Raw genomic sequence first — 24,517 nt, forward strand, 5'->3', positions numbered from 1 at the left:
ATTGCAAATAGTTAAAGGACAAAGAGTCCACCAATCCAACTCTTTATAGGAAGGACTCCTCACTGAGACCACAGCAGAGTTACCAGTTGTGTTGTATCAGAATGCATTACTTGCACAGTACAATGCAGCTTTAACTTGCTACTGACCACCCCTCCCATCCAAAGAATTCCATTGCTCAGCCGCTAGCCTGAGCCACCGCTATCTACAGAGAAAAAAAGTTCCCAAGGAATATTGACGTGAATGTGTAAGAAAACTATGAATGCATGATGCAAGCCTACAAAGCATGTCATCATTGCGCATAAACAGAAAGCACTATAAATAACCTCTCATTAGCAAATGTTTACAGTGGGTGATTTTAACAACCAGAAAACTGACTGAATGGTATAGTATGGTATTAAGAAGCGATTTACTGATGCCATAAAATGACTGTTTTTAGAGCAGATTGTTTTGAGACTGACAAGGGAGGATGACAATATCAACGTAGACTTGATCTACACATACAAGTTGCACTAGTGTACCTAATAGTGTGATGTTGCACTAATGTAGTTAAATCAATGCATTTTTGTGTGTGAGCACTCTTAGATAGGTTAAAACCTGGCTTACGTAGTTTAGCTCTTGGGGCAAGCTAAACAAATGTAGGCACACCAATTCCTATTCGAACGTTACCTGACATAGGAAGTCAGTGTGGCTTTACCAAAAAAAGGAAATCTAATTAGTATTTTAGAGCAAATTGAGAAACTCAAATGCAGTAAATAACTAGGTACTCAATAGATATTGGGAGATACTGAAAAGGATGCATCCTGTCTCTATAAGCAACAATTGTTTCTAAAGACTTGAAAGTCACTAATGTGGAAATGTATCTTCTAGAAAAAAAGCCATGAGAAATTTCCAGGAATTACAGATCGATGAGCCTCACGTCCAGTTTAGAGAAACTGAGTAAGTCTAACCAGGTGCTTCAGAGGAAGGTGTATGATCCCCACAGTAGACAGCTGTAGGATAGCCTGCCTCAACATGAGGTTTCACCATGATCTCTACAGAGGCAAGCTTAAGGCCTGAAACATTAGATTTAATATTCCTTTCAAAATATTTAGGCACTGAACATAAATTTAAATCAGTCCCAGTCCCCAAGGAATTTGCAGTCTAGGTCAAGGGTGGGCAAACTTTTTGGCCTGAGGGCCACATCTGGGTATGAAAATTGTATGGTCGGCCATGCATGCTCACAGTTACCGGTCAATGGGAGCTGCGGGGCCGGTGCTTGGAGCAGGGCAGAGTGTGGAATCCCCTGGCTGCCCCTACACGTAGGAGCCGGAGGGGAGACATGCCGCTGCTTCCGGGAGCCGCACAGAGCCACGGCACGTGGGGAGCAGGGCAAGCCCCAGACCCCACTCCACCTCGGGAGCTCCAGGGCCAAATTAAAACGTTTGAAGGGCCAGATGTGGCCCCCGAGACGTAGTTTGCGCACCCTTGGTCATTATAAGTAAATGAAACCAACAAACTTGGTGGGTTGAATTACAAGGCTACTGTATTACAAGTAATCAGTACATCTTTAGCTACAAAAATTAAAAGCATATACTTCCAAAGCCAACAACAAAGATTTATTATTATAATAAATAAAAAAGAAGAGAGTACAGGGACACTCCATTCAAAGGGCGTAACTCTTGTGGAAACCTGAGTTATTCTATTTCACCTCAGTAAAGGCATGAATAAACAAACATTTATCTACAGACATAAATGACAGTGGAAGACAAATTTGCTTTCACTAAAGTCTGATTAATACTGACAGAAGAAATGTCCAAACCACGCTACTCTATAGTTAGACAGGTCCCCAGTCACTCTCAGGATGCATCCTGAAGCAGCCAGCATTGGCCAGTGTGCTAGACAAGATAATGGATTTAGCTGGATCAATTTGTTTCATAGGACCCAGTTGTTCCATTAAAGCCCGTTATGATTATCCATAGTGCAGCTTGCTGCTATAACCACAAATCCTTCTCACCACCAACATTGTAAACACAGAAGTTGTTATAGGGACACAGTATTTTGAAAATGAGAGAAGTGAGGGTCTAGAACAGTGGTTCTCAACCCACAGCCCAATCAGCACAGAGCTGTGGCCCATGTGACATTTTCAGGGCCATACAGGTAGCGTATATTACAGGTGTGGCCAAACTGTGGCTCATGAGTCACATGCGGCTCTTTTACAGTTAAAGTGCAGCTCCTGGACCCCCCCCAGGCACCCCACCCATTCTCCACCTTCAAGACTGGGCAAGGGGGAGCACAGGGCTTCTGCCCTGGGGTGGTGTGGTGAGACTAGAGGCTGCAGCCCGGGGGCGGGGTTAAGGACTTTAGCCCTGGGGTGGGGGCATCGGGACAGAAGCCCCACAGCCCAGCAGGCGCTGCCCCACAGGGCAGGTTGTGTGTGTCTTGCGGCTCTCGAACTTCTGAAGATTATCGTATGCATGCAGCTCAGAGGGTCAGTTAGTTTGGCCACTCCTGGTATATTGTGTTATGTGTGGATGAGGCCCACCTAACACAGAGAGCTGCATGTGTGACCCACAGTGATAAACAGGCTGAGAACCACTGATCTAGAACATGCAGGAAATAATATAGAAATATTGTTTAAACACAGATAGTTCACCCCCGCTACTCTTCTGCTAATACTTATATGGGTTCAATTTATTTGGATCTGGCAAAATAAAATGGTACTCGTGAAAATTATGATAGTGAGTAAATTTTAAACAAAACCAAAAAGGACTAATGTAGCCATCTATGCCATATCAATTTGCAGTTAGTACAGTTATTGTAAGAAAAAGAAACCCCACTACCTTCAAACCTGCAGAAAGATAATCCTAAATAAACAATTACTGTACTTTCCAATCACCAGCATAATGAAAGGGAGTGCTGAAACTAGAGACGTATTTCCCTTAGTCCAGATCCTTATTGATCCAGTCAAGTGAGAAAGACCAAGCGAGTAACACAACTTAATACACCGTAGCATAATAGTCCTCCAAAGAGAAAATCTAATTAAGAATTGCACAACATGCTCTAGGACATACCGTATACATATTGTGTGAAAAAAAGTCAGTGGCAATGCAGAGTCTTAGTAAACAATACATAAATGACACTTCCATAACATCACCTTGCACACTACTAGAATCTGTGAACGGTAAAGCTAAATTCTTCTGGCTAGCTAAGTTCTTATATCATGCTTACCTCTACAGTCTTGGAGTGCCTTCTGCTATCATAAAGATACATTAGATTAAGATACATGAACTGTCACGAAGTGCAAGAGTCCTTCCATCAACATTCAAAACATGTAAAGTGATTGCACGTGCTCCCCTCTCCCCATAAATGCCTAATCTGTACAAATTCAGACTGGACTGTGAGTAAGTGAGTTTTCAAACTTATTTACAATTAAACATAATACTGTAATGTTTGTTAGAAGCCTACCTTGACAAGGCATATCATTACTTCCCCAACAAGATAGGCAATACTTTGTCTAGCTTACAGGAAAAAGCCTCTGAAGAACCGTCAAACTACCTTTACTTTTCACCTGGCTCACAGATAATGCCTTCCTGCTACATTTCCATCATTGTTTACACTTTAAGATAAATATTTAATTTTTGCCTGATTTTGTTTATGACATAAAAACAGGGAGGGTGTTTCAACTATAAGGGTACAGTTATTCATTGAGAAATTAGTTTGGCTCCATTACATCAAGAAAACAGCATCCTAGTGCCACTGGCATTGTACCAAACGAGCGCCCTTTGGATGTGATAAAATGCACATGAGAGCAAACAGCTTAGGCAAAATAACAACACTTGACACTTACACACCACTCCACTATCTTATAGCATTTACATAGTAACCAACCGAGCCTCACAACCCTCTCGAGGCGGGTCAGTGTCACTGTGGCCACTGAACACATGGGGAAAGCGAGGCACACAGAGCGGGAACGGGACTTACCTGCCAGCACTGAAGCCAGGGGTTAGAAACACAGCAGCTCCTAACTCCCAGTCCCACAATCTCAGGCTTTGCCCACCAGCCTTTGTTAAGGGGCTGCCCAACCCTTCCCCAACCCCTCTGCAGCAATACAGCCCCCTTCTCCTCACCCCCGCCCTAGAGAGAACAAAGCCCAACGACCCCCCCAACACACACACAACCCCCAAGCGTCTCTCATGCCCCCCCCACAGCCCCGGGCATCCCGTGCCTCTCCTGCCGCCCCACCCCCGGACACCCCGCCTCTCCTGCCGCCCCCAGCCCCGGACACCCCGCCTCTCTCCTGCCGCCCCCAGCCCCGGACACCCCGCCTCTCTCCTGCCGCCGCCCCCGGGGCACTCTGTCCCCTCAACCCCGGGCACCCCGCCTCTCCTGCCGCCCCCGGGGCACCCCCCGCCTCTCTCCTGCCGCCCCCGGGGCACCCTGCCCCCCAACCCCGGGCACCCTGCCCCCGCCTCTCTCCTGCCGCCCCCGGGGCACCCCGCCTCTCTCCAGCCCCGGGCACCCCGCCCCTCACCTGCTCTGCCCCTCGCTCCCGGGAGGGGGGTGTCTCCGGTATGGCCCGGCCCGGGCCCGCCCCTGCGGGAGGGGTGGGGGTGGGGGAGGGGAAGGGGTCGGGGACGGCGCGCGCGGCTGCACCGAACCTCCCCCTCCGCCCCGCGCGGCGGCGGCGCTATGACAACTCCCCACCCAGGCTGGAGCCAGCCAAAGAGACGGGGGCCAGAGCGGCGGAAGCCACAGAGAGGCGGGCTAGAGCGGCCCCTCGGCCCTGCCAGCCGGCGCCGCCACAGCGACCTCTGGTGGGGAGGCGGGGGCAGCGCAACTCACGGTGGGAGCCGTGCTTAGACCGTCAGGGCGGAAATAACTAGCCCCTGGGAAAGCCGGTTCGAATCCCGCCCGAGGCAGGGGCGGGTCCCGTCACCCAGGGCAACCAGATAGCAAGTGTGGAAAAGCAGGATTTGTTTTTCCAGGGAGGGGGGTAGAGTTACTTATATAAAATAAAGCCCCTAATATTGGGACAGCTGGTCACCCTATCCTCACCCCACTACAGAGCCTGGTGCCAGGGTCCCTGCACCCTGCAAATCCCCCCCTTGGGCTCCAAGAGCCCCCAGGCAGGACCTAGCTGGAGCTTCATAGCCCTGGGCAGGGCCCTGTTTCAGGATCAAAGCTGAATGCCCCCAGGCTACAAGATCATCCCCCCAGAGCAGGACCTGGCTCTAAGATCTGACTCCCCTGACCAGTGGGGCATGGATCTGGGTTCAACCCTTTACCCCAAGCAAGAGCTGGCTTGGGGTTTGAACCCCTGCATGGGACTCAACCGGGGGAATAAATCTGAACCCAAGCCCAGCCCTGTGGGGGGGGTTCAGACCCTGAGCAGTCACAGCTGCTCTTCCTTCTCTTTGAATGGAGTTCCATTGAGATTACTGTTGCTGGCTTTTGGGGAGCAAAGAGTGAGATCATGCCTGCTCTGGGTGCATATTAAATATCCCTGGCCACTTTGCGGTTTTCCCCTAACTTGCAGCTGTATGCACAAATCACAGTGGTGACTGCTACTGAGTCCTCCCTGCAGAAAGGTACTGTTAAGTACAGGCAAGATAAGATCACTTCTTGGAGCTATTTGACCATCTTGTTTGCAGAAGCAGCCCCCATCAGATTTGTTTCTGTTGACAGGGATGTCTCAGAAGGCATTTTTCCCTCTGTTTTCAATTTAATCTCCTGCATTTGGAAAACTAGCGAAGCTGCCTTATCTCACTCTGTACAAGGAACACAGTGCATAGTTTGCATTAGAGCAGGGCTGGGTCTGAGCACGGAGATGAAGATTAGCCAGATTCTCATAATATTTAGGACACAAGCCACGTTCAACCATGATTTCATCATAAATATTGAGAAAGTCAACTTTGGTAGGAAGACATGCTTTGCCACGGGGCTCTGGCTGCTGAATCCAATACCCTGCCTCTTGCACTGGCCCCTACCTTTCAGCTGAAGGCAAGACCCTGTCATCATAACATCACTGATAAAACAATACATGCCACTTATAATCACACTTTTCCTGTGCAAAGTGCTTGAAATGCAGCCAGAAGATTCAGGACATTATCTCTGTCATGAAACACCCTCTCCCTCCTCCCCCAACATTTACCTTACAGCCAACACCAGGAAGGTAGGAACTGCCCCATCCTAAGCAATGGTCCATCTAGTCCAGTATTCTGCTGTCAGCAGTAGCCTGTGTCTGTTGCTTCAGAGGAAGACAGAAAACACCAAATAGACTCAGCGCATTGATCCAGGAAGGACATTTCTGTCTGACCCCTTCTGGTGAGCAGCTTATTCCCTGAAGTATAAGGATTGATAGTTTGTAACAGTATAGCTCGGCTTTACGGGGTTTAAGACTTCTCTCCTTAGCAATTTGCTCCAAACCTTTTGCATCACCGCTCCATGATTGTGAAACATACTCTGAGAAATAGCAGTTGCGTCGAGTTTCTTCATTTCCTTGCTTTCAAATATTTCCATATGTTCTACCCCAGTTGGGTGCATGAGATGAGTCACTTACTGTTATACATGGTGTGGGGAAGCTGTGAAGTCAAGTCAAAATATCACAACAGGGCTTGGGGTGTTTAGGAGGAGACAGGAAAGGAAGGAGAGAACTCTTCCAATCTCTCCTTACCGTTCTGCCTACTTCCTACCCACTCACTCAAAATAGTCACCCTGACATTTGGAGATGGTCTTTCATATAGTTCCTCATGTCCACCCTCCATTCTCCCCCCACCTCCAACCACACATCCCCTACTTCCCAACCCACTTGTTCCCCACAGTCCACCCTCTCCAGTTGTGGAACCTTCTTCCACTGGACTTGCTCCCGCTAGATGGAGTTCCCACCCCTCCTCCTTCCCTCCCACCAAGTCACTTCACCTCTGAAGCTTTCCTCTGACTGGCACTGGTGGTGGCTAGAAAGAGCACAGTAATTGCCAAGAAACAAATTGGTTTTTGCCCCTGGAGACGTTTCCATTTCTGCCCTAATGACTTGGACCTCCCTGGAAAATGCGAGAGGGCACTGAATCTGAGAACACTCACAAAACTTCATTACAATGAGGTTAAAGTTGCAGGCACATGTCCATGGTATAATGCTGAGGTTTTCAAAGCCACATTAGGGCTCCGGATGCCCAATGCCCATCCAAATTGCTTAGGTAGCTTTAAATATCTCTGGCTAAATGCAGGTTACATAAGGTTGAGGTCAGACTAGATGATCTAATAGTCCCTTCTAGTCTTAACCTTGATGGATCTATGACAGCATCTGGAAATTTTTAGATTTGTTTCCTTTCCTACTCCACATCTCCCAATTTGTACTCCACCTAGGACTCCCAAACTAACTGGATAAAGCAATCGTGCCAGATAGGAGTTTACCAGAAATCTTTATAAATCGGTGTGTAAACACAGCTGGTACAAAAGACATAACAGGTCAGATTTGGTAGTGGTGTAAATTGGAACAGCTCCACCGACTTCAAGGAAGCTGTGGCAATTGACAGCAGCAGAGAATTTGGCCCACTGTATCTCCACCAGACACGCATGACGACTATTTGCACCGAAAGATTGTTAGACAAAGGTTGGTTTGCAAGCTGTTTGGGGCAGGGGTTCTCTTTTTGTGTTCATTTAATGTGGGTCCTGGTGCCTGACCAATACAAATAACAATAATTACAAATGGCTTCCGATGATGATGATGATAAACCTATTTTATTTATATCTGATCACATGGTTCTTTGCTATTTTCCTAGGCTACAGGGTTGACTTAGCGACTGTGCTTATTGTTATCTTACACAGCAGTGCATATGCATTAAATTGTTGGTTGGCTGAGTTAATGGGACGTGGCGTAGACCTTCTTGTTAAATTATATCCCTGAGAGAATAGAGATCTGGGGTTCTCACAAGCACTGTAGCAACACACGGGTGAGTGAAACAAAATCGAATGGTAGCAAAACCCAGACCTGCTGCTGCCTCCTGGGAAATTCTGAAAAACATGCAATTTAGGGCGATTAGATCGAGATCTCAGATCCGTTTTGTTGTTTCTTTGCCCTTTTCATTACCAGGGACATTTGCCTACAGACAAAAATAGAAGACCTTAAGCCCATGTGTACTCTAGGGAAATTTACAAAAACTCCTTACTGAGTCAAACACCAGTTTGACTGCAGCAGTGCCAGCACGAATGGGAACCAGGGTGTAGACTGAAGCTGGACCTGTTTACATTGCAGCGTTAGTGAAAAGCAAGTCTAATCAATGTGATGGTAGAAATGGATCCGGAGACCAGAGCCTTGTCTACACTAATGTTCTCACTGGTGCAAACACTGAGTTGGCTAGATCAGGTGGGTGTTTTTCTGTACAATTCCCCGAGTTCAGGCAAGGCCTTAGAGTCCATCTGTCCTCACTCGAAATCAGGATCATTTGCAGGCGCAGCAGCAGGTGTAGAATAACCTCATTAAAACAAAGTTCCTGTTTCCCAAGCAAAATAGTCCTTATAATAATATTTTAAAAAAAAGTCAAAGGAACAGAAATACAAGATGTGATATCAAATACATCAGCCAAAAAGTGCGTAAACGCAGGACCAGATCCTCCAGTGCTGTCAATCACGAGCAACACCCAATTTGCACCAGCTAAGGCTCTGGCCCAAGACACATACCTTTTTCCCTGAGGTAGCAGCAACTCTTTATGCAATATACACTAAAATCCCACCTCCCCCACCTACAAACTACCCATGATTACTCTGGGTAGAAAAGATGTGACCATAAAAAGCTCTGAGAACTTATCATGTGGTTTCCCTTTAGCAGCCTGTGTCCACCCTAGCGCTGCTACAGAATAAGCAGAGCGGGACCCAGGCCTGAAGGCTGCTGTAGTGATGATCCTATAGAGGTATAACAGGACTAAAACTAATGGCAGCTACAGTAGATGGAATTCCAACTTCTGAAGGTCTTGATGGTATCCTTTGAGGCCTCCCAGGGACCCTCACTAGAGAGCTAGAGGTTCTGGGATCAGGTAGCAGTTGGCCACATTACCAACAGTCTGGTGTTTACCCATGACACCCTGAGACAAAGATTCCGCTGATAATCCACAGAACCCTCAGGAAAGGGCCTGTGGTTTTAATGCACTCCAGAAAAGTGCTACAGCCACACACAGTGCTTGTCTGACTCAAACTCATTCCTCTGAGATCTCCTTGGAACCCCAAACCTCCCTTGTCCAGGATGAGGGAGTTCCTTAATTGGCGAAGACAATAGGAAACAGCCCTGTTTCTACAGTCCTTTCTTCTGGGACTCCAAGCATCTCTCCTGGCCCCCAAGATGGCTTGGCTAACGTGGTCTGGTTCTGCAGTCTTCAGTAACATTAGCTGCAAAGGTGCCCATAGTAAAGGCCCTTGTAATCTGCTGCTCACTTTTCACCCTCCATCAGCATCCCTCTCCGGATGCAGCTGGGCTCTCTTCCAATACCCCACAGCTTCCGATGTCCAGCTCCACCTCAATCCCAGTTGGCTGTAAGGGAAGCCAAGAGGAAATTAAGCTCGCATATCTAAGGGCTTGTCTATACCGAGGCATCCAGGGAAATTAATCCGGATTAACTGAAGGCATGAATTTGAACTGGATTACTGAAACTGTATTAAATCCCAGTGTGAACACCCTCATTCAGAATTAAAGTGGCTTTAATTCAGTTTATTTTAATTCACTTCCAAAGTGAAATAAGTAAATACACACAGGGATTTAATGTGGTTTCACTGATCCAGTTCAAATTCACACGTTTAGTTAATTCAGATTAATTTTTCTCTATGTCCCCATGTAGACAAGCCCTAAGAGTCCATAATTAAGGTCACATCTGTACCTACTATCAGCGTCACACTGTAAGCTCTTTGGGGACAGGGATTGTCTCTAACTATTTTATTTAGTGTCCAGTACAATATGGCTCTGATTTTGATTTGGGCTTCTCAACACTACTGCAATACAAATACATTAGACAGCAATTTGGCTCAGGAAGGGAAACAGAATATAGGGCCAGATCTTCAGGTGGTATAAATCACCATAGATCCGGTGATTTCAATGGAGTTAGAAGGGTTTACACCATCTGAGGAATTGGCATGTAGTATCTAATTTGAAGCTGCAGTGAGAACAATACAACATAGTCACGCATGTTAGTAACTGACCAGGACATCTGAGTCAATGTTCTTCCTCTTGCAAGTAGCTGTATGGGATCTTTAACGACCATGCGTAGTCAGGAGTGTTTTGATGGAACAACTGAGTCAGTGTGACCCAAATCAGAAATGGAGCAACTGATTTATTATGTCGGGAATTATAAAATGGGCTATTTAGAAGTGGGGAAAAATGCATGCACTTCCACAGTTTATAGCTTGGTTGTATTTTCTTCAAGTCCCCAAAGCTCATCACAGTGTCCTGCCGGTGACTCCTGAATGAAGCCAGAGTTCTTCCATTACATCCCCAAGGACTCAGTCCTTGCCTGGCAACCTCTCTCTGACTTAACTCCAAACCACCTTCTCCACGGCCACCCTCCCCATCCCCAGATGGGCTCTCCAGGGATGTCTCACCTGCCGGGAGGATTTTGTTAAGGAAGCAATGCGGCGGGTGCTAGCTTTCCCCCAAGTGCCTTCTCTGCTCTCCAACAGCACCCGGGTGCTGGGCACAAAACTCCAGGAGCGACCTAGGGCTGGTTTCAGGTGACCGCTGCTGCCGTCTCTGGTCACGTGGTTAGTCACCTGGAATGCAACAAACCAGCTGATCAGTTCCAGGCAGTTAGCAGCAATAACTGCTCCTTCTTGCCATGAAACACTGGGACACTTCGGGAGCTAACGGATGCAACCAGCTGCTTCCACTGATTTTGGTTCCTTTCCTTCCTTTGCCCCTTGTCATGACTGTCCATGCTGCCCTTCCAGTGCTTCATTTGTAATGAAAGAGGTGCTGGGGCTCAAGCAAGTTTTTTTACTTTAATAACTGACGCGGGAGGCCTGGAGGTGCCGGGGCTATGAACTGCCAAGCCTAGAGATGCCAGGGCTCAGGCCTGGCACAAATTAAGCCCTGTGCCCTTCGAAATATCACCCGCTGTGGCTCTTTGTGCCTCTCCAGTGGCTATGCCATGTATACAGGTTTACAAATACGTTACTGCTTCCAAGCTTATCTTTTAGCTCAAGCAATGCTGGACAAGCTTCCCCAGGCAGGCAGTTCTCCAGTCCACCACAGTCCAAATCCCTGCCTGGCCACCACTTTATGTTTTAGAAACACGAACCTCTACCAGGTCTGTTAGCTCAAACGGGCTCAGTTGACTATACATGTTCTAGCCATCAGAGGGAGACAAAGCGCCACAGTGTGTTCACATGGGTAACACAAACTGCTCCGGTAAGACCTGTGCATTGGCTTAAAATGACTGCTGGCCCCAGACGGGCAATGAAGCTAGGAGAGGCCAATGTATAGCTGACTCCCTCATTCCTGGGGACTGCAGTGCCTCCCAGGCGGTGAGTTTAACCTTGAATCTGTGGTGGTTCTTCCCCTCTGCTTCTTTGCTTGCTGCTTTACGGGTGATCAGAGCAACAGCAGAGCCGGATTCTCCCAATACATTTTAATGCCCGCTCCAGTATATTGACTATTCATGATGCTTCTCCTCCAGGACCTCCCCATTCGGCACATTGATCAGGGTCACGGCCTTCCTCCTAGGAGTCAAATCCTCAGTGCAAACGCCCAGCCCCAGAACCGAAGAAAGACAGAGCACAGAGGCCTTTCCAGTCACCATCCGTTTATAAATGCTGTAATGCCCCGTACCTACCCAAAGACGACTGGCTCAAGGGCCACTCTGGTAACTAGCCGGGCACCTAGATTATATAGGAATCTACATCAGTTGTTGCATCAGAGAGCAATGCAAATAGCCCTGTCATCTAACCTGTCCTGAACTCCTTCGGGATCCATGAGCAGAAACAGCCTGTTGGCAGAGTTAATAAAAGCCACAGTTTGCTCAGCTCTGTTCTCGCCAGGCAGTTTGTGGAAGTTTAGCTGCAGTTCAGAGAACAGTCCCAGGCCAATGATGCTTGCAGAGTAGCAGGAGTCCCGTTGCCTGCTCCTGTGCAGCTTTGAACAGGTTCACCTCTGTCATAATTCTCTGCCCCCAAATTCTTTTCAACTCCGGGTCCCCCTGCTCCCAGCCCAGGAAGAGCAAAGCGAAGGTCAACGAACTCACCACCACAGCCATGCTAAGTTCTCTGGCGAGTGTCTTCAGTTCCCTGGCCAGCTGCATCATGAGGGCCAAGCCTGGGGATGACGATACAATAGCATTTCAGGGCTTGCTTCCATCGGCAGTTTCTTTGAGACCTAGGACCCTCTCCTGAGAGAATGAATCTGGCGCAGTTCCCTCAGTCCTCCGCACTCCCACCCAGGCAGGTGACCCTGATATATTACGTGAACTTAGTGCAGTTAATACATGCTTATTTGTCAGTCCCTGGATAGTTCTCGTATCCAGGGAACAAACCTAGCATAGGCAGCAGCAGTTCCATCTTTCCCTCCTCCACCCACACCATACACCCCATTAACAGGCACCACCCCTGAACCAGGAGGACCAGAGCTAGAATAACATCACCACCTAGCTCTTCGATGGTGCTTCTCATGAACAGATCTCAAAGTGCGTTACAAAGGAGGTCAGTAGTAATATCCCCATTTTACAGACGGGGAAACTAAGAAGGAAAGCAACTTGTGCAAGGTCACCCCATAAGCCAAGTGGAGAGCCAGGAATAGAACTCCCCCGAATCCCAGTCGAGTGCTTTATCCACTAGGCCACAATGCCTTCCCATGACCCATTCAACCCTTTGCCTCTCTGCTGAGACTGCCGCCCGGCCCTAACTGTGATGGTGACCAGCGTGCACACTTGTCCTCTAGACACCGGACTGCGAGTCTCCTGCTTGTTTCAGGCCACCAGACAGCCACTAGGTGACATTTTCCCCACTGACTTCCAATAACTACAGGCCAGATGGCTCAGAGGACTGGCAATGGGATCCCTCATTCTTAGGCGCAATCAAATGCAGCCCAAGTCAGTAGTGACTAGAAGTTACGCTCTGACCTATGTGAAGTGTTTTACCAATGGCCATCCACTTCCAGGATCAATCACCTGCAGCATCCAGCCCCGCCACCCCCAGCTTACTAGAAATCAGTGACAAAAATCTGTCCAGGTTCCAACAGCCCCACAAAATTCTGACGAGTAACAAATCAGCTAGGTGTTCGAGCTTATCTGGGAGGGCGTAAATAAGGGGGTGTCTGAATGGTACATTTTAGGTGGTCTCCAGTGCACTGTATCTGCTGCACTGTTATATAACCCCACACCACCCTGGAATAAAACACAACAACATTTTCCTCTCCCCATTCCATGGGTCATGGGGGCTCAGGGATCAAACTATACTGGGGATCATCGACAGCACAGAATACCAGCCGGAAATGTTGCAGGTAATTAGCGAGATCCAGAAGAAATACTGGAACTGTCTATCCCCACCATGAGTAGCTCAGTGTTTCTTTGCTGCAGAGACCCAGTTTCGAATCCTCGAACCGTGCTCGCTCCGCGGCGCCCCTCACTCACCCTCCGCCTGCCTGCCTCCGAGGAGCGGGCAAATCACTGCTGAGACGGAGTCAACCACCAGCACCTTCACCGGCCCCGAGGAGCTCAGGACCTGGGGAGCGAAGCACAGAGTGTGTGAGGGCAACACACAGGGCACCAAGTGCCATGCAGAGTGGCACCAGTAGAACTTATGCCAGCACAAGATGTGTGGCCACCAGCAGCTCTGGGATGAAGAGATCAGAGTCCTAAAGAAGCCTGGAAATCCTGATGTCAACAGAACAGTCCACCCAATCCTGCACGTTCGGACTCAAGTGAGCAGCCCCACGGCTTCCCAGGATCGGGCCACCGCTCTGACTGGGTGGATCTTTACACAATCACAGCGAGAGAGCCAGAGCCCCACCTGCTGGGACACACTGCACCGGAGCTCCTGTAACACATCCAGCATTTTATAGACATCGAACACCCGGGCCACCTGAATCTTCCGCAGAGCCTCCACCTGCAGGGAAAGGAGAGCAGAAGCATCACGCAGAGACAGCTCATTCAGATCCAGCCTCACCCTCTCCACGAACCGCACCATCATCCAAACCCAAACAAGACCTTTCAAAGTCCAGGTGGCTACAATATGTTTGAACCTGATGCCCAGCATTCCCAGCCAACACGTCTACAAGCATCTTTCATCCCAGGGTCCTCAACCCTGCCCACTGCCCCCAGGTAGCAGTGCCATTATCCCCACTTTACAGGTGGGAAAACTGAGGCACAGAATAATTAAGGCCAATGTTTGGCAGCTTAAATCTATAACAAGGGACCTGAATAAGTGGCCTGATTCTCAGGAGGTGCCAGGCACCCAGAGAAAGGAAGGTTTGGTGCTCCTAGAGGGAGCCTGGGGAAGCCGAAGACGACCAAAGGCTGGAGCACGGAATTGCCTGAAAGTCTGTCAGAGGAAAAATCGGATTCCTGGGTATCCGCCCTGCTGGTTCAGGGGCAGGCCACTGTCAGTGACAGCAGCCGAGGAGTCACTAACTCCGCTGCTCTTGATGCTGGAAGCTGTCGGGGTCAGTGATGCAGCCACACTGACCTGCTCCTCTTCATCCCCTGTCCTGGTCTGAGCCAGCTGGAGCAAGCGAGAGGCCGTGAACCCGCCCGTGGAGTCGACGTAGAGGACATTCTGCTTGAGGTCGTGGGACGTGCTCACGGCTATGCTGAGGCACACCTAGGAGGGAGAGCGCGTGGCTGGATCTCACCCCATTGCAGCCGTCCTTCCTAGCAGAGGGGCTTGTTTTCATACTGAACCCAGCCCGTTACACCTGACTCAAGCTAGGGAGCGGGCTCGCTGTCTGCAAACCACTATCACGCAGTCACACAGTGACGGGACAGCGGAGCCACCAGGGCCCTTCACCTCTGCTAGCAGGGAGATTGACACAGACCTCAGCAAACAGATCCAGGCCTTTGACTCCACCAGGGCACCTGCCATGTGCTCTAGGTAAAGCCTGGTTCACAGCCCCACGTTTCACACATGGTGCAAGATGAGTCAGTTTAACGCATCTCCTTCTTTGGGCTAGTAGCTGAAGAAGATCAGTGGCCACAGGGGGTAGGATGAGTCTGGATTCTTGCCAGATGTCCGGCAACAGCTGTTTATTGGTCTTCAATTGTTGTAAATATCCCCCCCCAGTTAGCACCCCAATGAGCACAGTATCAACCATCAAACAATGAAAGATGGAGAAACAAATGAGGTCCGAGCTCCCTCTTCCCTGTGGATGCAGAATGTGCCACAGGGGATGGGGTGTAGGGAGCTGTCACCTTAAATAACTGGGGGAGGAGGAGGAGGAATTATAACATCTTCTCTGTTAGGCCCCAGAATGGCCTACCTGTGTCTTGCCACTGCCGGGTGCTCCTGTGAGCTCGGTCACTTCCCCAGTGTACAGGCCAGAGTCCAGCAGCCTATCCAAGCTAAAAGGAGAAACACACAACAACAACAAAGAGAATCAATCCTGAGCTAATGAAGGCTGGAAATCAGCAGCCTCTGGGTATCTGTGTCTCAGATATACCCAGCCAGCACATCCACATCCCCACAGACTCTCCCCCCTTCCTCTCACTCCTCTTTCTGTTTCTGGCAAGGGCGGAAAAACGACAGCAGGGCAGGCATAGGAACGGAGTCCTGAACGGGGAATGCCTTTGCCTTGTTGCTCTGGAGGTTTGAACGCAGCACAAAGGCGACAGGTGGGCTTCTCTGAGAGGTCGCACTTGATTATTATAACCAGTAGGGAAGGAGAAAGGGAGAGTGGTTGATACCAAGTATCGAACTGTTCATTTCTATCCCTGGTCCTCACGCTCAGGGCCATCACGACTCAGTGCTGTTCTGGCAGCAGTAACCATCCTTAATGGCTCAAATTGCCACCTGTGCAAATGCTTATAATGTTCTGCAACCGAATGGGATAAAAATCTCTGGCAAGGATGCAGCAGCTGTGCAAGTGCACGGGGAGATGAATACAATGGGGGGGTCAGAGCAAGGGTCACCTGCAGGAGTGTAGGCTGGTGGCTTGAAATAGGTGACTAGTGCTAACAGGCTAATGCTGTGGACCGGCAAAGCAGAATCTCTATCCACTCAAGAGGCAGCCCTGCTGCCAGCTCAGTCCCTGCAGGAAGGGAATCCTGACAGACACCGTGTCAGCTCAGATCTCAGCCTAGCGGCTGGAGCTGTCTCCACGTTGAAGCTTAAAATCCAACTTGGCTTCTAGCGACAGAGGGTGGGGAAGGGAAGAACTATTCAGCTTTAACCCTTCGCGTGCGACGTCCTCACCTCCTGCTCCCTGTGGACAGGATGGCCGTGGAGCTCTTGAGTTCCTCGTAGAGATCCGCCCCGTTGACAGGAAAGGCTGAAAACTGTGCCAGCAACACACGTCTCACGGCGACCAGGGCCTGTGTGGACAGACGGCCATCCCCAGATGGGACACTGAGGAATTCGGAGAGAGCTTTGTGGCATGGATCATCTTTGTTCTGGGTTTGTCCTGCGCCTAGTACAATGGGTTGTGGGCCATGACTGGGGCAGCTAGGGGACTACCTCAGTACAAAGAATGACGACTTCCCCAGAGAAGGAGCCTTTGCAGACGGACGGAAGGCCCTAAGGAACATCGGGTCAGATCTACAGCGCCCAGCAGACAGACTGACGCGTCGTCAGCCCAGTTGTGCATTAGGGTGAGGTCTCTGCAGACAGACGACCCACATCAAAGCATTTGGTTAAACCTGGCTCTCTCTGGCAGGCTACAGCTTTAGCTCCCAGATTAAACATCAACACCAAGGAATCTCTTCTCACCTTGTAGGACAGGGAGCACTTCCGAGCAACTTCCTCCAGGTCCGAGGAGACGAGGTCCACCACTGCAAGTAACGTTCAGAGATAAGCAGCTGGAGGCCAAAATCTAACAGCCCTGGAATGCCAGAGAACTCCTCAGATATAACACACGGTGACACTACTCTGCCATATCCTCCCCGAGCCAGAAGACAAGAGCCAAATCCAGCTTTAGGCAGTGAGACCTAACATGCCGCTGTACACACGTACACACACACCCCCCCCCGAGCTGTGGTATCGGAGCTCAGCCCCATGGCTAGCAGGACTCCCTGAGCAGCGGTGAATCAAAGAAACGCTCACTGAAGGTGTCGCAGGGCTAGCCTGAGACCCGTTCACTCCTGGGTGTGCAAAGGAGCACGGAGTGTAAAGGGAACGGCCTTTGGGGCTTATCAATCACCCGCTGGCAAACCACGGCACTGTCGTCGTCAGCTGCTCAGGAGCTGCGTGGGACTGCCACAGCAGGGAGCGCGACACGGCAGGATCCCAGTGCGTTGGCAGAGTGGCGTGGAAGCCCAAGACGGGACTAGCAGATCGCGCCTAAGTGCAGCATTTCAGTGTCCCTGCCGAGCGTGGAGAGGCCCAGCGGACAACGCGTGGCATAAAATATACAAGTTGTGCCAAGTGCCAAAATGCTGCAGTGCTGGACGCAGCGCCACAGCCTTAGGGCACAACTCCACAGCAATACGATGTGTGACTGCAGCACGCGTGGACACACCTGAGCTAGCACAGAGCTCGCCAGCTCCACTCACTGTAGCAATGAAGCCACGGCACGTTGTACACACTGCACAGGCCTTACACACCCGCTTGGGACCCCGCGGATGTTCTCGAGCGGCCACGGCGTCACTGCTAGTGTTACTCAAGCTGGCTAGGTCAAAGCTATGTCTCTGCGTGCTGCATTCCCACTTGCAGCGCAGACGTCGCCTTAGATACAGAGATGAGCCAGACACAGCTCCATGTATCTGGCTGCCTTAACGGGCCGGGGCTTCAGGTACATCCCCCTCCCACTGCTGAGGAAGGCATGAACCCCATCTCCTACCCTACCCTGCTCCAGCGACAGAGCAGAGTCCAGTAGGAGGATCTGGGAATGCTCCTTGAGCGCAATACTGAGCTCCCAGCCAGTCCCGCCCGTCGGCGCAGAAGCATGGCCCCACAGCACAGGCCAGCAGGCAAGAGAGCTCTGTGCCCTGCCCTGACAACTCTCCGGGGTTCTCCCAGATCCTAGTGCTGAGACCCCGGGATGCCCCTTTACCTGTCACGATGCCGTTGGCTTTCAGAAGCTGGATCATCTCTGCCGTGAGGCCGGGGCAGAGGCCTGCTCGGAGTATCACCATGTCCCTGTGACAGCCCCTGCAGGGAAGGGGCCGGGATCTGTATGTGGGAAGGCTGAGCGCCACGCAGTCCTGCACCCTGCGCAAGAGAAAAGAGGGCGGGTCCGTTATTCCGGGGGTATGGAAACACCACTGTCCTTCACTCTCTGTACCACCACCTGCGTCTTGGTGGCAGCTCCGTGAACGAAGCCACGGCCAAGTCCCGCGGCCAGCACTGCGAGCGAGGACCACTGCAGGGCTCGCCCTGCTGCCCTGCGCACCAGGGAGCGTCTCCAAGTTTGTGTAGCCCTCCACTAGCTCACAGCGGTTCCTGGATCCTGCAGCTGCAGGTCACTACCAGGGTCATGCACAATTATTATTTATCGCTCGTCTTGTGCCAGCACCTGGAGGCGGTCGTGAGGGATCCAGTGTGCTAGGCGCTGGACGCAGACAATGAAAAGCCAGGTCTGCTCCATCTTTTCAAGAGGAGTGAGGTCTCCAAGCCCTTTGCGCTGGTCCCGGCATCTTTTCTTTAACTCAGTCATGGCTGGGAGTTTGGCAGGGCAGAAATCAGAGCGCCTGTGCCCAGCTCTGACATTGCTAGCGAGGAACATGCATGCACGACACCTCCAAGCCGTTTGCAGGATGGTTGTGACTGCAGGGGGATCTCAGGCCTGGCTGCAGGGAAACAAGCAGTCCTGGGGAACCTTATTCCTAGTGTGTAGGACTAACCAGCATGCAAATAATGAAGAATCCCAGAAGAGCCCGGTTCACCGAGACCCCTTCCCGGAGCACCCAGCCGAGCAGGCAGAAGAACACGACTCTGAACAGGGGCATCGCTCCATTCCTGTCCAGCCGCTCTCCCGACACACACACACGGGGCAGCCTGTCCCACCTCGCTTCCAGGGCAGGACCCGGAATAAGCAACAGCTGTACGGCAGGGCTAGCAAGCCTGGCACCCCTCCATCCCGAGGACAGGACAGCCCCACGGCGAAAGGAGACGGGAACCAGCTCAGCCCCGGAACAGCTGCAGAGCAACTGGCTACTAACAAGCTCGGCCCTGAGCGGAGAGCGACCAGCGGTCCTGATTTCAGAGAGCCGGTCCCAGTTATCGGGCTTTATCTTATATAGGCACCTATTGCCCCTCCTCCACCCCTGTCCCAATTGGTCCCACTTGCTCTCTGCGCATCCCCGGGGACCAGAGCGTAATCTGTGCCAGGGCTGAGCCCCGGCACCCTGGGCTTGCTGCGTCAGTTATGAATGTAAAAACCTTGCTTGGGCCCCTGCACCGCTTGCATTACAAGTGAAGCCCTGCGGAGAACAGACCCCGTCTGACCCCCCCGTGCTCCCCAGGCAGGCAGAGCTCACCCGCAAACACCATGCCCCACACAGCTCAGCTCCCCCAGGCTGCCTCTGCCTCCACTTCCTGCTCCTCTGCCGGGTTCAGAGAGCAAACAGCCCAGCCGGGGCTGTCTATCTCCACCTGCTGGCTGCCTGGGGAGGAGGAGGAGGAGGGACATGCCAGCAGAAGCAGGAAAACACTACCCACGTGTGCGTTCCTGGTCCCTCCCTTGGCCGCAACTTTGAAATCATTCTAGAATAACAAATGTTTTGCACATCTATAGCCCCTGCCTTCCCAGCTCTCAAAGCAATCATATTAGAATAGGGTGACCAGACAGCAAGTGTGAAAAATCAGGATGGGTGTTGGGGGGGATAATAGGAGCTTATATAAGAAAAACACCCAAAAATCAGAACGGTCTCTATAAAATTGGGACAGCTGGTCACCTTATGAGCAACTGATAACCCCTAAGGTGACAATGGCTTTCACCCTACAGTCAGATCCACACGGGGGAATCTCACAGTACGATCGAGGCCTAGCATAACTGAAATAAGTTCACAACAGATCCCCCGCCCCCTTTCTCTTTTGTCAGTTGTTTACTTTGGCAGCACTTCGTACAGCCCTTTTCATTGCTTCTCTGTATAGTCAGTTGGGCCCCACGCCTGCAACGAGCTTCTGTGCACACAGGCAGGTCGGCTACCTGAGTTAACCCCCCCACCCTGCATGTGTTTAACTTCATTCACGAGGGCAGCCCCGTCACGTGCAACGAGGCTACACTTGTGCCTATAACTCAGCGCACGTGTGAGCAGGGCTTTAATTGTTTAGCCCAGACCCTCAGAGATATTTAGGCTCCTAACTCCCATTGAAATGTAGACCCCTAAACACCCATTGATTTCAACTGAAGTTGGGAGCCTGAATATCTTTGAAAGGCTGGGTCTTTCTTCCTTGCTGAAATGCCCCTCACTGAGAAAGCAGAAAGAAAAACCTTTCCTCACTGTTTTTAATAGCAATTTGTAAAAAATTAAAAAGACACCAGGGCCCCTGTTAGAAACAAACACTGGTTAACAATAATACCCCTGGGCATGCATACAACACTATAGGTATCTTCAGATCGCAGTGCACTAACCAGCTTGCTGTAGAAATCCCTTGTCAATGACCCAGAACTGCTCTGAATCTGGTATATGACTTAAAAGCACCACAACTTTACTATGGCTCAACAAGACAACTGCAGAAGGGAGGGGGGGGGGAGAAAAATCCAAGCCTACTCCCAGCTGGGACACATTTCTAATCAGCTGCTTTGTGGACGGATGTGGCTCTCTTGCCGGCCAGATTTAGCACAGGTGATTGCCATTCACTGCCTCCCCCTATCTATAAATAGTGGGAAGGGGGTGGTTGTGGAGTGGATTGATTGCTAAAATAGCAGATACCGCTAATGTTTGGGGAAGGGATAGTTAGGGAAGAGGGTTAGGGCTGAGAGTGGGAAATTTTGAAAAGTAGCAGTAGCAGCAAATGTTAACGAAGTAGAGCAAACTAATATTGAGATTAGCTAGAAAATAGAGCCAGGCTTAGAACTGAAAAGCAAGATATACTAGGCTGCTGCTTTTTCTGGATGAGTGTTACTAGGCTCTGTCTCTCTCTTTCTGGACTGATCCCTGCTGAATGTTAGGAGCAAAGATTCATTCTTCTAGAGGCCTGTATCAAGTGAGCAAGGATTGCAAGTTGGAGCTCTTGCTCTTTTTTCTCTTGCATAAACTGCTAACTAGGAGAAGTTCTTGAAATGCAGTAGATACAAGCAGCATACTAAGGCAGCAGAAAGGAAACCTCTTAAATAGTCACTGTAAGGGAGCAGGCAACTCAAATGTGATCAGAATGCAAGTTACTTTTACTGATGTTGCTCCTTCATATAAGGACTTGTAGCTTTAAACAAGTTTGTGGTCTGTTAGTGTTCATGTTAAAATTGCTCCAGCAGCTTGAGGTAGCAAATCTAAAAGGCTGGGTCTGCAGAGTTTCAGCTCTGAGCACTGCACCTTAATAGCCACCTGAAAGCAAAGTAGCTAAAGTCCTTGATAAGGATCCTGAGGCAGAAGTAACCAAAATGCTCTTCAGGTGTATATTGAAGCAATGTTTGATTTCTGGGCTCAGTTCAGTTAATAGTTCTCTACAAACATGCAGCGATCACTAGCTAATATTGCAGGTTCTCTAGAGACTTTAAATACTATCACAGTGTCAGAATGAGTAACGCTTGCTGCTGAAGTACTTCGGTACAAATTCTTGATCTAATATCCCCATCCTCGAGTCCACTAGGGCTAGAGTGTGTAATCCACAAAGCAAGGAAGGGATACTTTTCCTGTGCCAAACTGGCTGAGACATACTAACCCAGGACTGATTCTCTGTTTCATTTCACTCCCGTATCACAGAAGCCTGCCTGCTTTTCAAAGTGTCAATTTCAGACCTGTTTAATGGCTATCTTAACTACAGTCTGAGTTAGCTGCTGAATGACAATCTGAATGAATCTCCCTTTCTAGTTCCATGGGGACAAGTAGCCTTAAAGAACTGACTGCTTTCTTGGAAACAGATCCCAACCTGTGGAACAAACTGCCACAGGATCCAAGGTCTATCTCAAAGTTTCCCCACCTTCCACCCTAAGGCTAAGGAGTTTTTGACCTGGCTTTCTCTACCAATACCAAACACAGCACTGTGCACACTAGTGATAATACAAAACAAAGCACTCCCCTGCACACACTTCTCCCCCGGGGGGGAAGGAGAGTCCCTCTGCTTAATGCATGACTGGAAGATGCTCAGATACTATGGCAATATGCATGGTATAAAATCCTACATGGACTATAACAAAGCAGGGTTATTTCCGTAGTGCGGCTTTGGAAATGGCTGGCGGTTAGCTCTGCTACTCTGTTTAATGTGTTGGCTGTACAGTAAGAAGTCAACTCTCAGATTCTGTGATGCGCTCAAAGGGCTAGTAAGTTACCTTGCTAAACGCTGCTCTCCCCAGATCCTGCTTACGACACACAGCCCTATTCAAACTTGTTCTTCGAAGGTACTCAGAGCTGGGAATACTGCAAAACTGCGCTGTAAACTATGTAGCAAGACTAGAAATAAGCATAGTCCCCTTTAGCTTTCTTCTTCAGGCAGTCTGTCTTGTCACCAAGAGGTGAGACACTCACTGGAATCCCAACTCCCATACAGAGAATGCTGACAAACCGCAGACTGTCTCCGTCGTATGTTGACCAGACAGCAAGTGTGAAAAATTGAGATAAGGGTGGGGGGTAATAGGAGCCTGTATAAGAAAAAGACCCAAAAATCGGGACTGTCCCTATAAAATTGGGACATCTGGTCACCCTACTCTGTCAGATCCTCTAAAACTGGTAGCCCTGAGCTGAAGAAATGGCAAATCTGAGGCCTACCTCACTGAGAGACTAAACATGGGCATTTTCTGATGCATGCCAGAAAAAGTGGAGTTTAAACTGGTCAGGCTCTCCCTCCTGGATGCTTACCAGATTACTGTGCACGGTCTCTGCTTCTGGCACACTCCAGACTTTCTGGTATCCCTTGTGGGCTGTGGGGTCCCCACTTCCAAACCTTAACCCCCAGACCAGTGGTGAACACCCCACAAGCCTAAGCGCACCCTTCTTGGCACTCCTTGTGGGCATTCTAGTAGATAGTCATCCTCTCTGAGCGATACGTGACTGCTGAAGTAAAGAGACTTTGCAAAAGGATTTCTAGAACAATCACACTGCTCTGCAGAGAGTACAAGAGATGCAGACCTGTGCAAAAGCAAACACCTGAGCCCCTGCCTCAGTTTCTTCACCACTCGAGTTCTTTGGGACTTGATCAGTGCTGGTTCTGGGAGACCAGGATCGCCTCACCCTTTCCTTCTTGGTCTCTTCTTCCCCTCTGAAATGAGCAGTGAGAAGTTCTGAGAATCATAGAACTGGAAGGGACCTTGAGAGGTCATCTAGTCCAGTCCCCTGCACTCATGGCAGAACTAAGTATTATCTGGACCAGGGGTTCTCAAACTGGGGGTCGTGAGGTGGTTATGGAGGGGGATCACGAGCTGTCAGCCTCCACCTCAAACCCTGCTTTGCCTCCAGCATTTATAGTTTCCACTTTTTGTAGGACTCTTTTTATTTATTTATTTTTAGCTCATAGAAGATGTCCTGGTTAAGCCAGCATGGTCTCTTGCCATACTTCCTATATTTCCTATGGAGTGGGATAGTTTGCTCTTGTGCCCTTAATGTCTCTTTGAAAAACTGCCAACTGTCTTCAATTGTTTTTCCTCTTAAATAAGATCCCATGGGAAGCAAGTCTACCAACTCCCTAAGTTTGCTAAAGTCGCCTTCTTGAAATCATTGTCTTTTTTATTGTGCTGTTTTCCTTCCTACCATTCCTTAGAATCATGAACTCTACCATTTCATGATCACTTTCACCCAAGCTGCCTTCCACTTTCAAATTCTCAACCTGTTCCTCCCTGTGACGTTATTGATATAAACTGGGACCATATAGAACATGGGTTGCAACCAAGGTCCTGTAGTGGCACCAAATCTTAAGTAAAGGGGGTCATATAAGGTGTCTAAGACCAGGTTCTGGGTTGCTGGTTATGATTATGCTGTCTGTATGTCTGTGTATCATTTTGTGGTTGAAGTTATAAGTATTGGCTCTGTACTGTCTGTATTCTGGGAAATATCCCAGACAAGCTGGTGTTAGCCCTGCCTAGCTGGCTTGATGGCGCATTAAGGGCCATCAGCTACACAATTGACCCATGGAGAGAAGGCAGACACGCCTTGTGACTCAGCAAAGTATGCAGAGACTTGTCCATGTGACTGCAAACTCCATTTTGCTGTAATTTTCCACAGTGTGGACAAAGAGATTCTTACACCTGGAAAAGCCTATATAAGGCTGATGCTTCATCTCCATCTTGTCTTCAATCCTGCTTCTGACCTCTGGAGGGACTTTG

At 49.7% G+C, this 24,517-nt stretch overlaps 1 protein-coding gene across 4 annotated transcripts in view; it reads right to left on the minus strand.

The window, feature by feature from the left end:
- Positions 1 to 19,659, minus strand: part of RAD51D (RAD51 paralog D) — a 60,531-nt gene extending 40,872 nt beyond the window's left edge. Inside the window, exons 1-11 of one of the 4 annotated variants that reach the window (XM_039507292.1) lie at positions 19,578 to 19,659; positions 18,152 to 18,309; positions 16,870 to 16,931; positions 16,357 to 16,475; positions 15,425 to 15,506; positions 14,635 to 14,769; positions 13,960 to 14,055; positions 13,581 to 13,671; positions 12,198 to 12,268; positions 10,561 to 10,728; positions 7,438 to 9,499 (exon numbers count right to left, since the gene is read on the minus strand). In XM_039507292.1, coding sequence (XP_039363226.1) covers positions 9,416 to 9,499; positions 10,561 to 10,728; positions 12,198 to 12,268; positions 13,581 to 13,671; positions 13,960 to 14,055; positions 14,635 to 14,769; positions 15,425 to 15,506; positions 16,357 to 16,475; positions 16,870 to 16,931; positions 18,152 to 18,233 — 990 coding nt within the window. In that variant the 5' untranslated portion in view covers positions 18,234 to 18,309; positions 19,578 to 19,659 and the 3' untranslated portion in view covers positions 7,438 to 9,415. Of the gene's footprint in view, positions 1 to 4,510; positions 4,652 to 7,437; positions 9,500 to 10,560; positions 10,729 to 12,197; positions 12,269 to 13,580; positions 13,672 to 13,959; positions 14,056 to 14,634; positions 14,770 to 15,424; positions 15,507 to 16,356; positions 16,510 to 16,869; positions 16,982 to 18,151; positions 18,310 to 19,577 lie in introns of those variants that run through there. The other 3 variants (XM_039507288.1, XM_039507289.1, XM_039507291.1) reach the window with 3 other exon arrangements.
- Positions 19,660 to 24,517: the final 4,858 nt, after the last annotated feature.

This window comes from Mauremys reevesii, linkage group 20 (assembly GCF_016161935.1).
Source record: "Mauremys reevesii isolate NIE-2019 linkage group 20, ASM1616193v1, whole genome shotgun sequence".
Classification (NCBI taxonomy): Eukaryota; Metazoa; Chordata; order Testudines; family Geoemydidae; genus Mauremys; species Mauremys reevesii.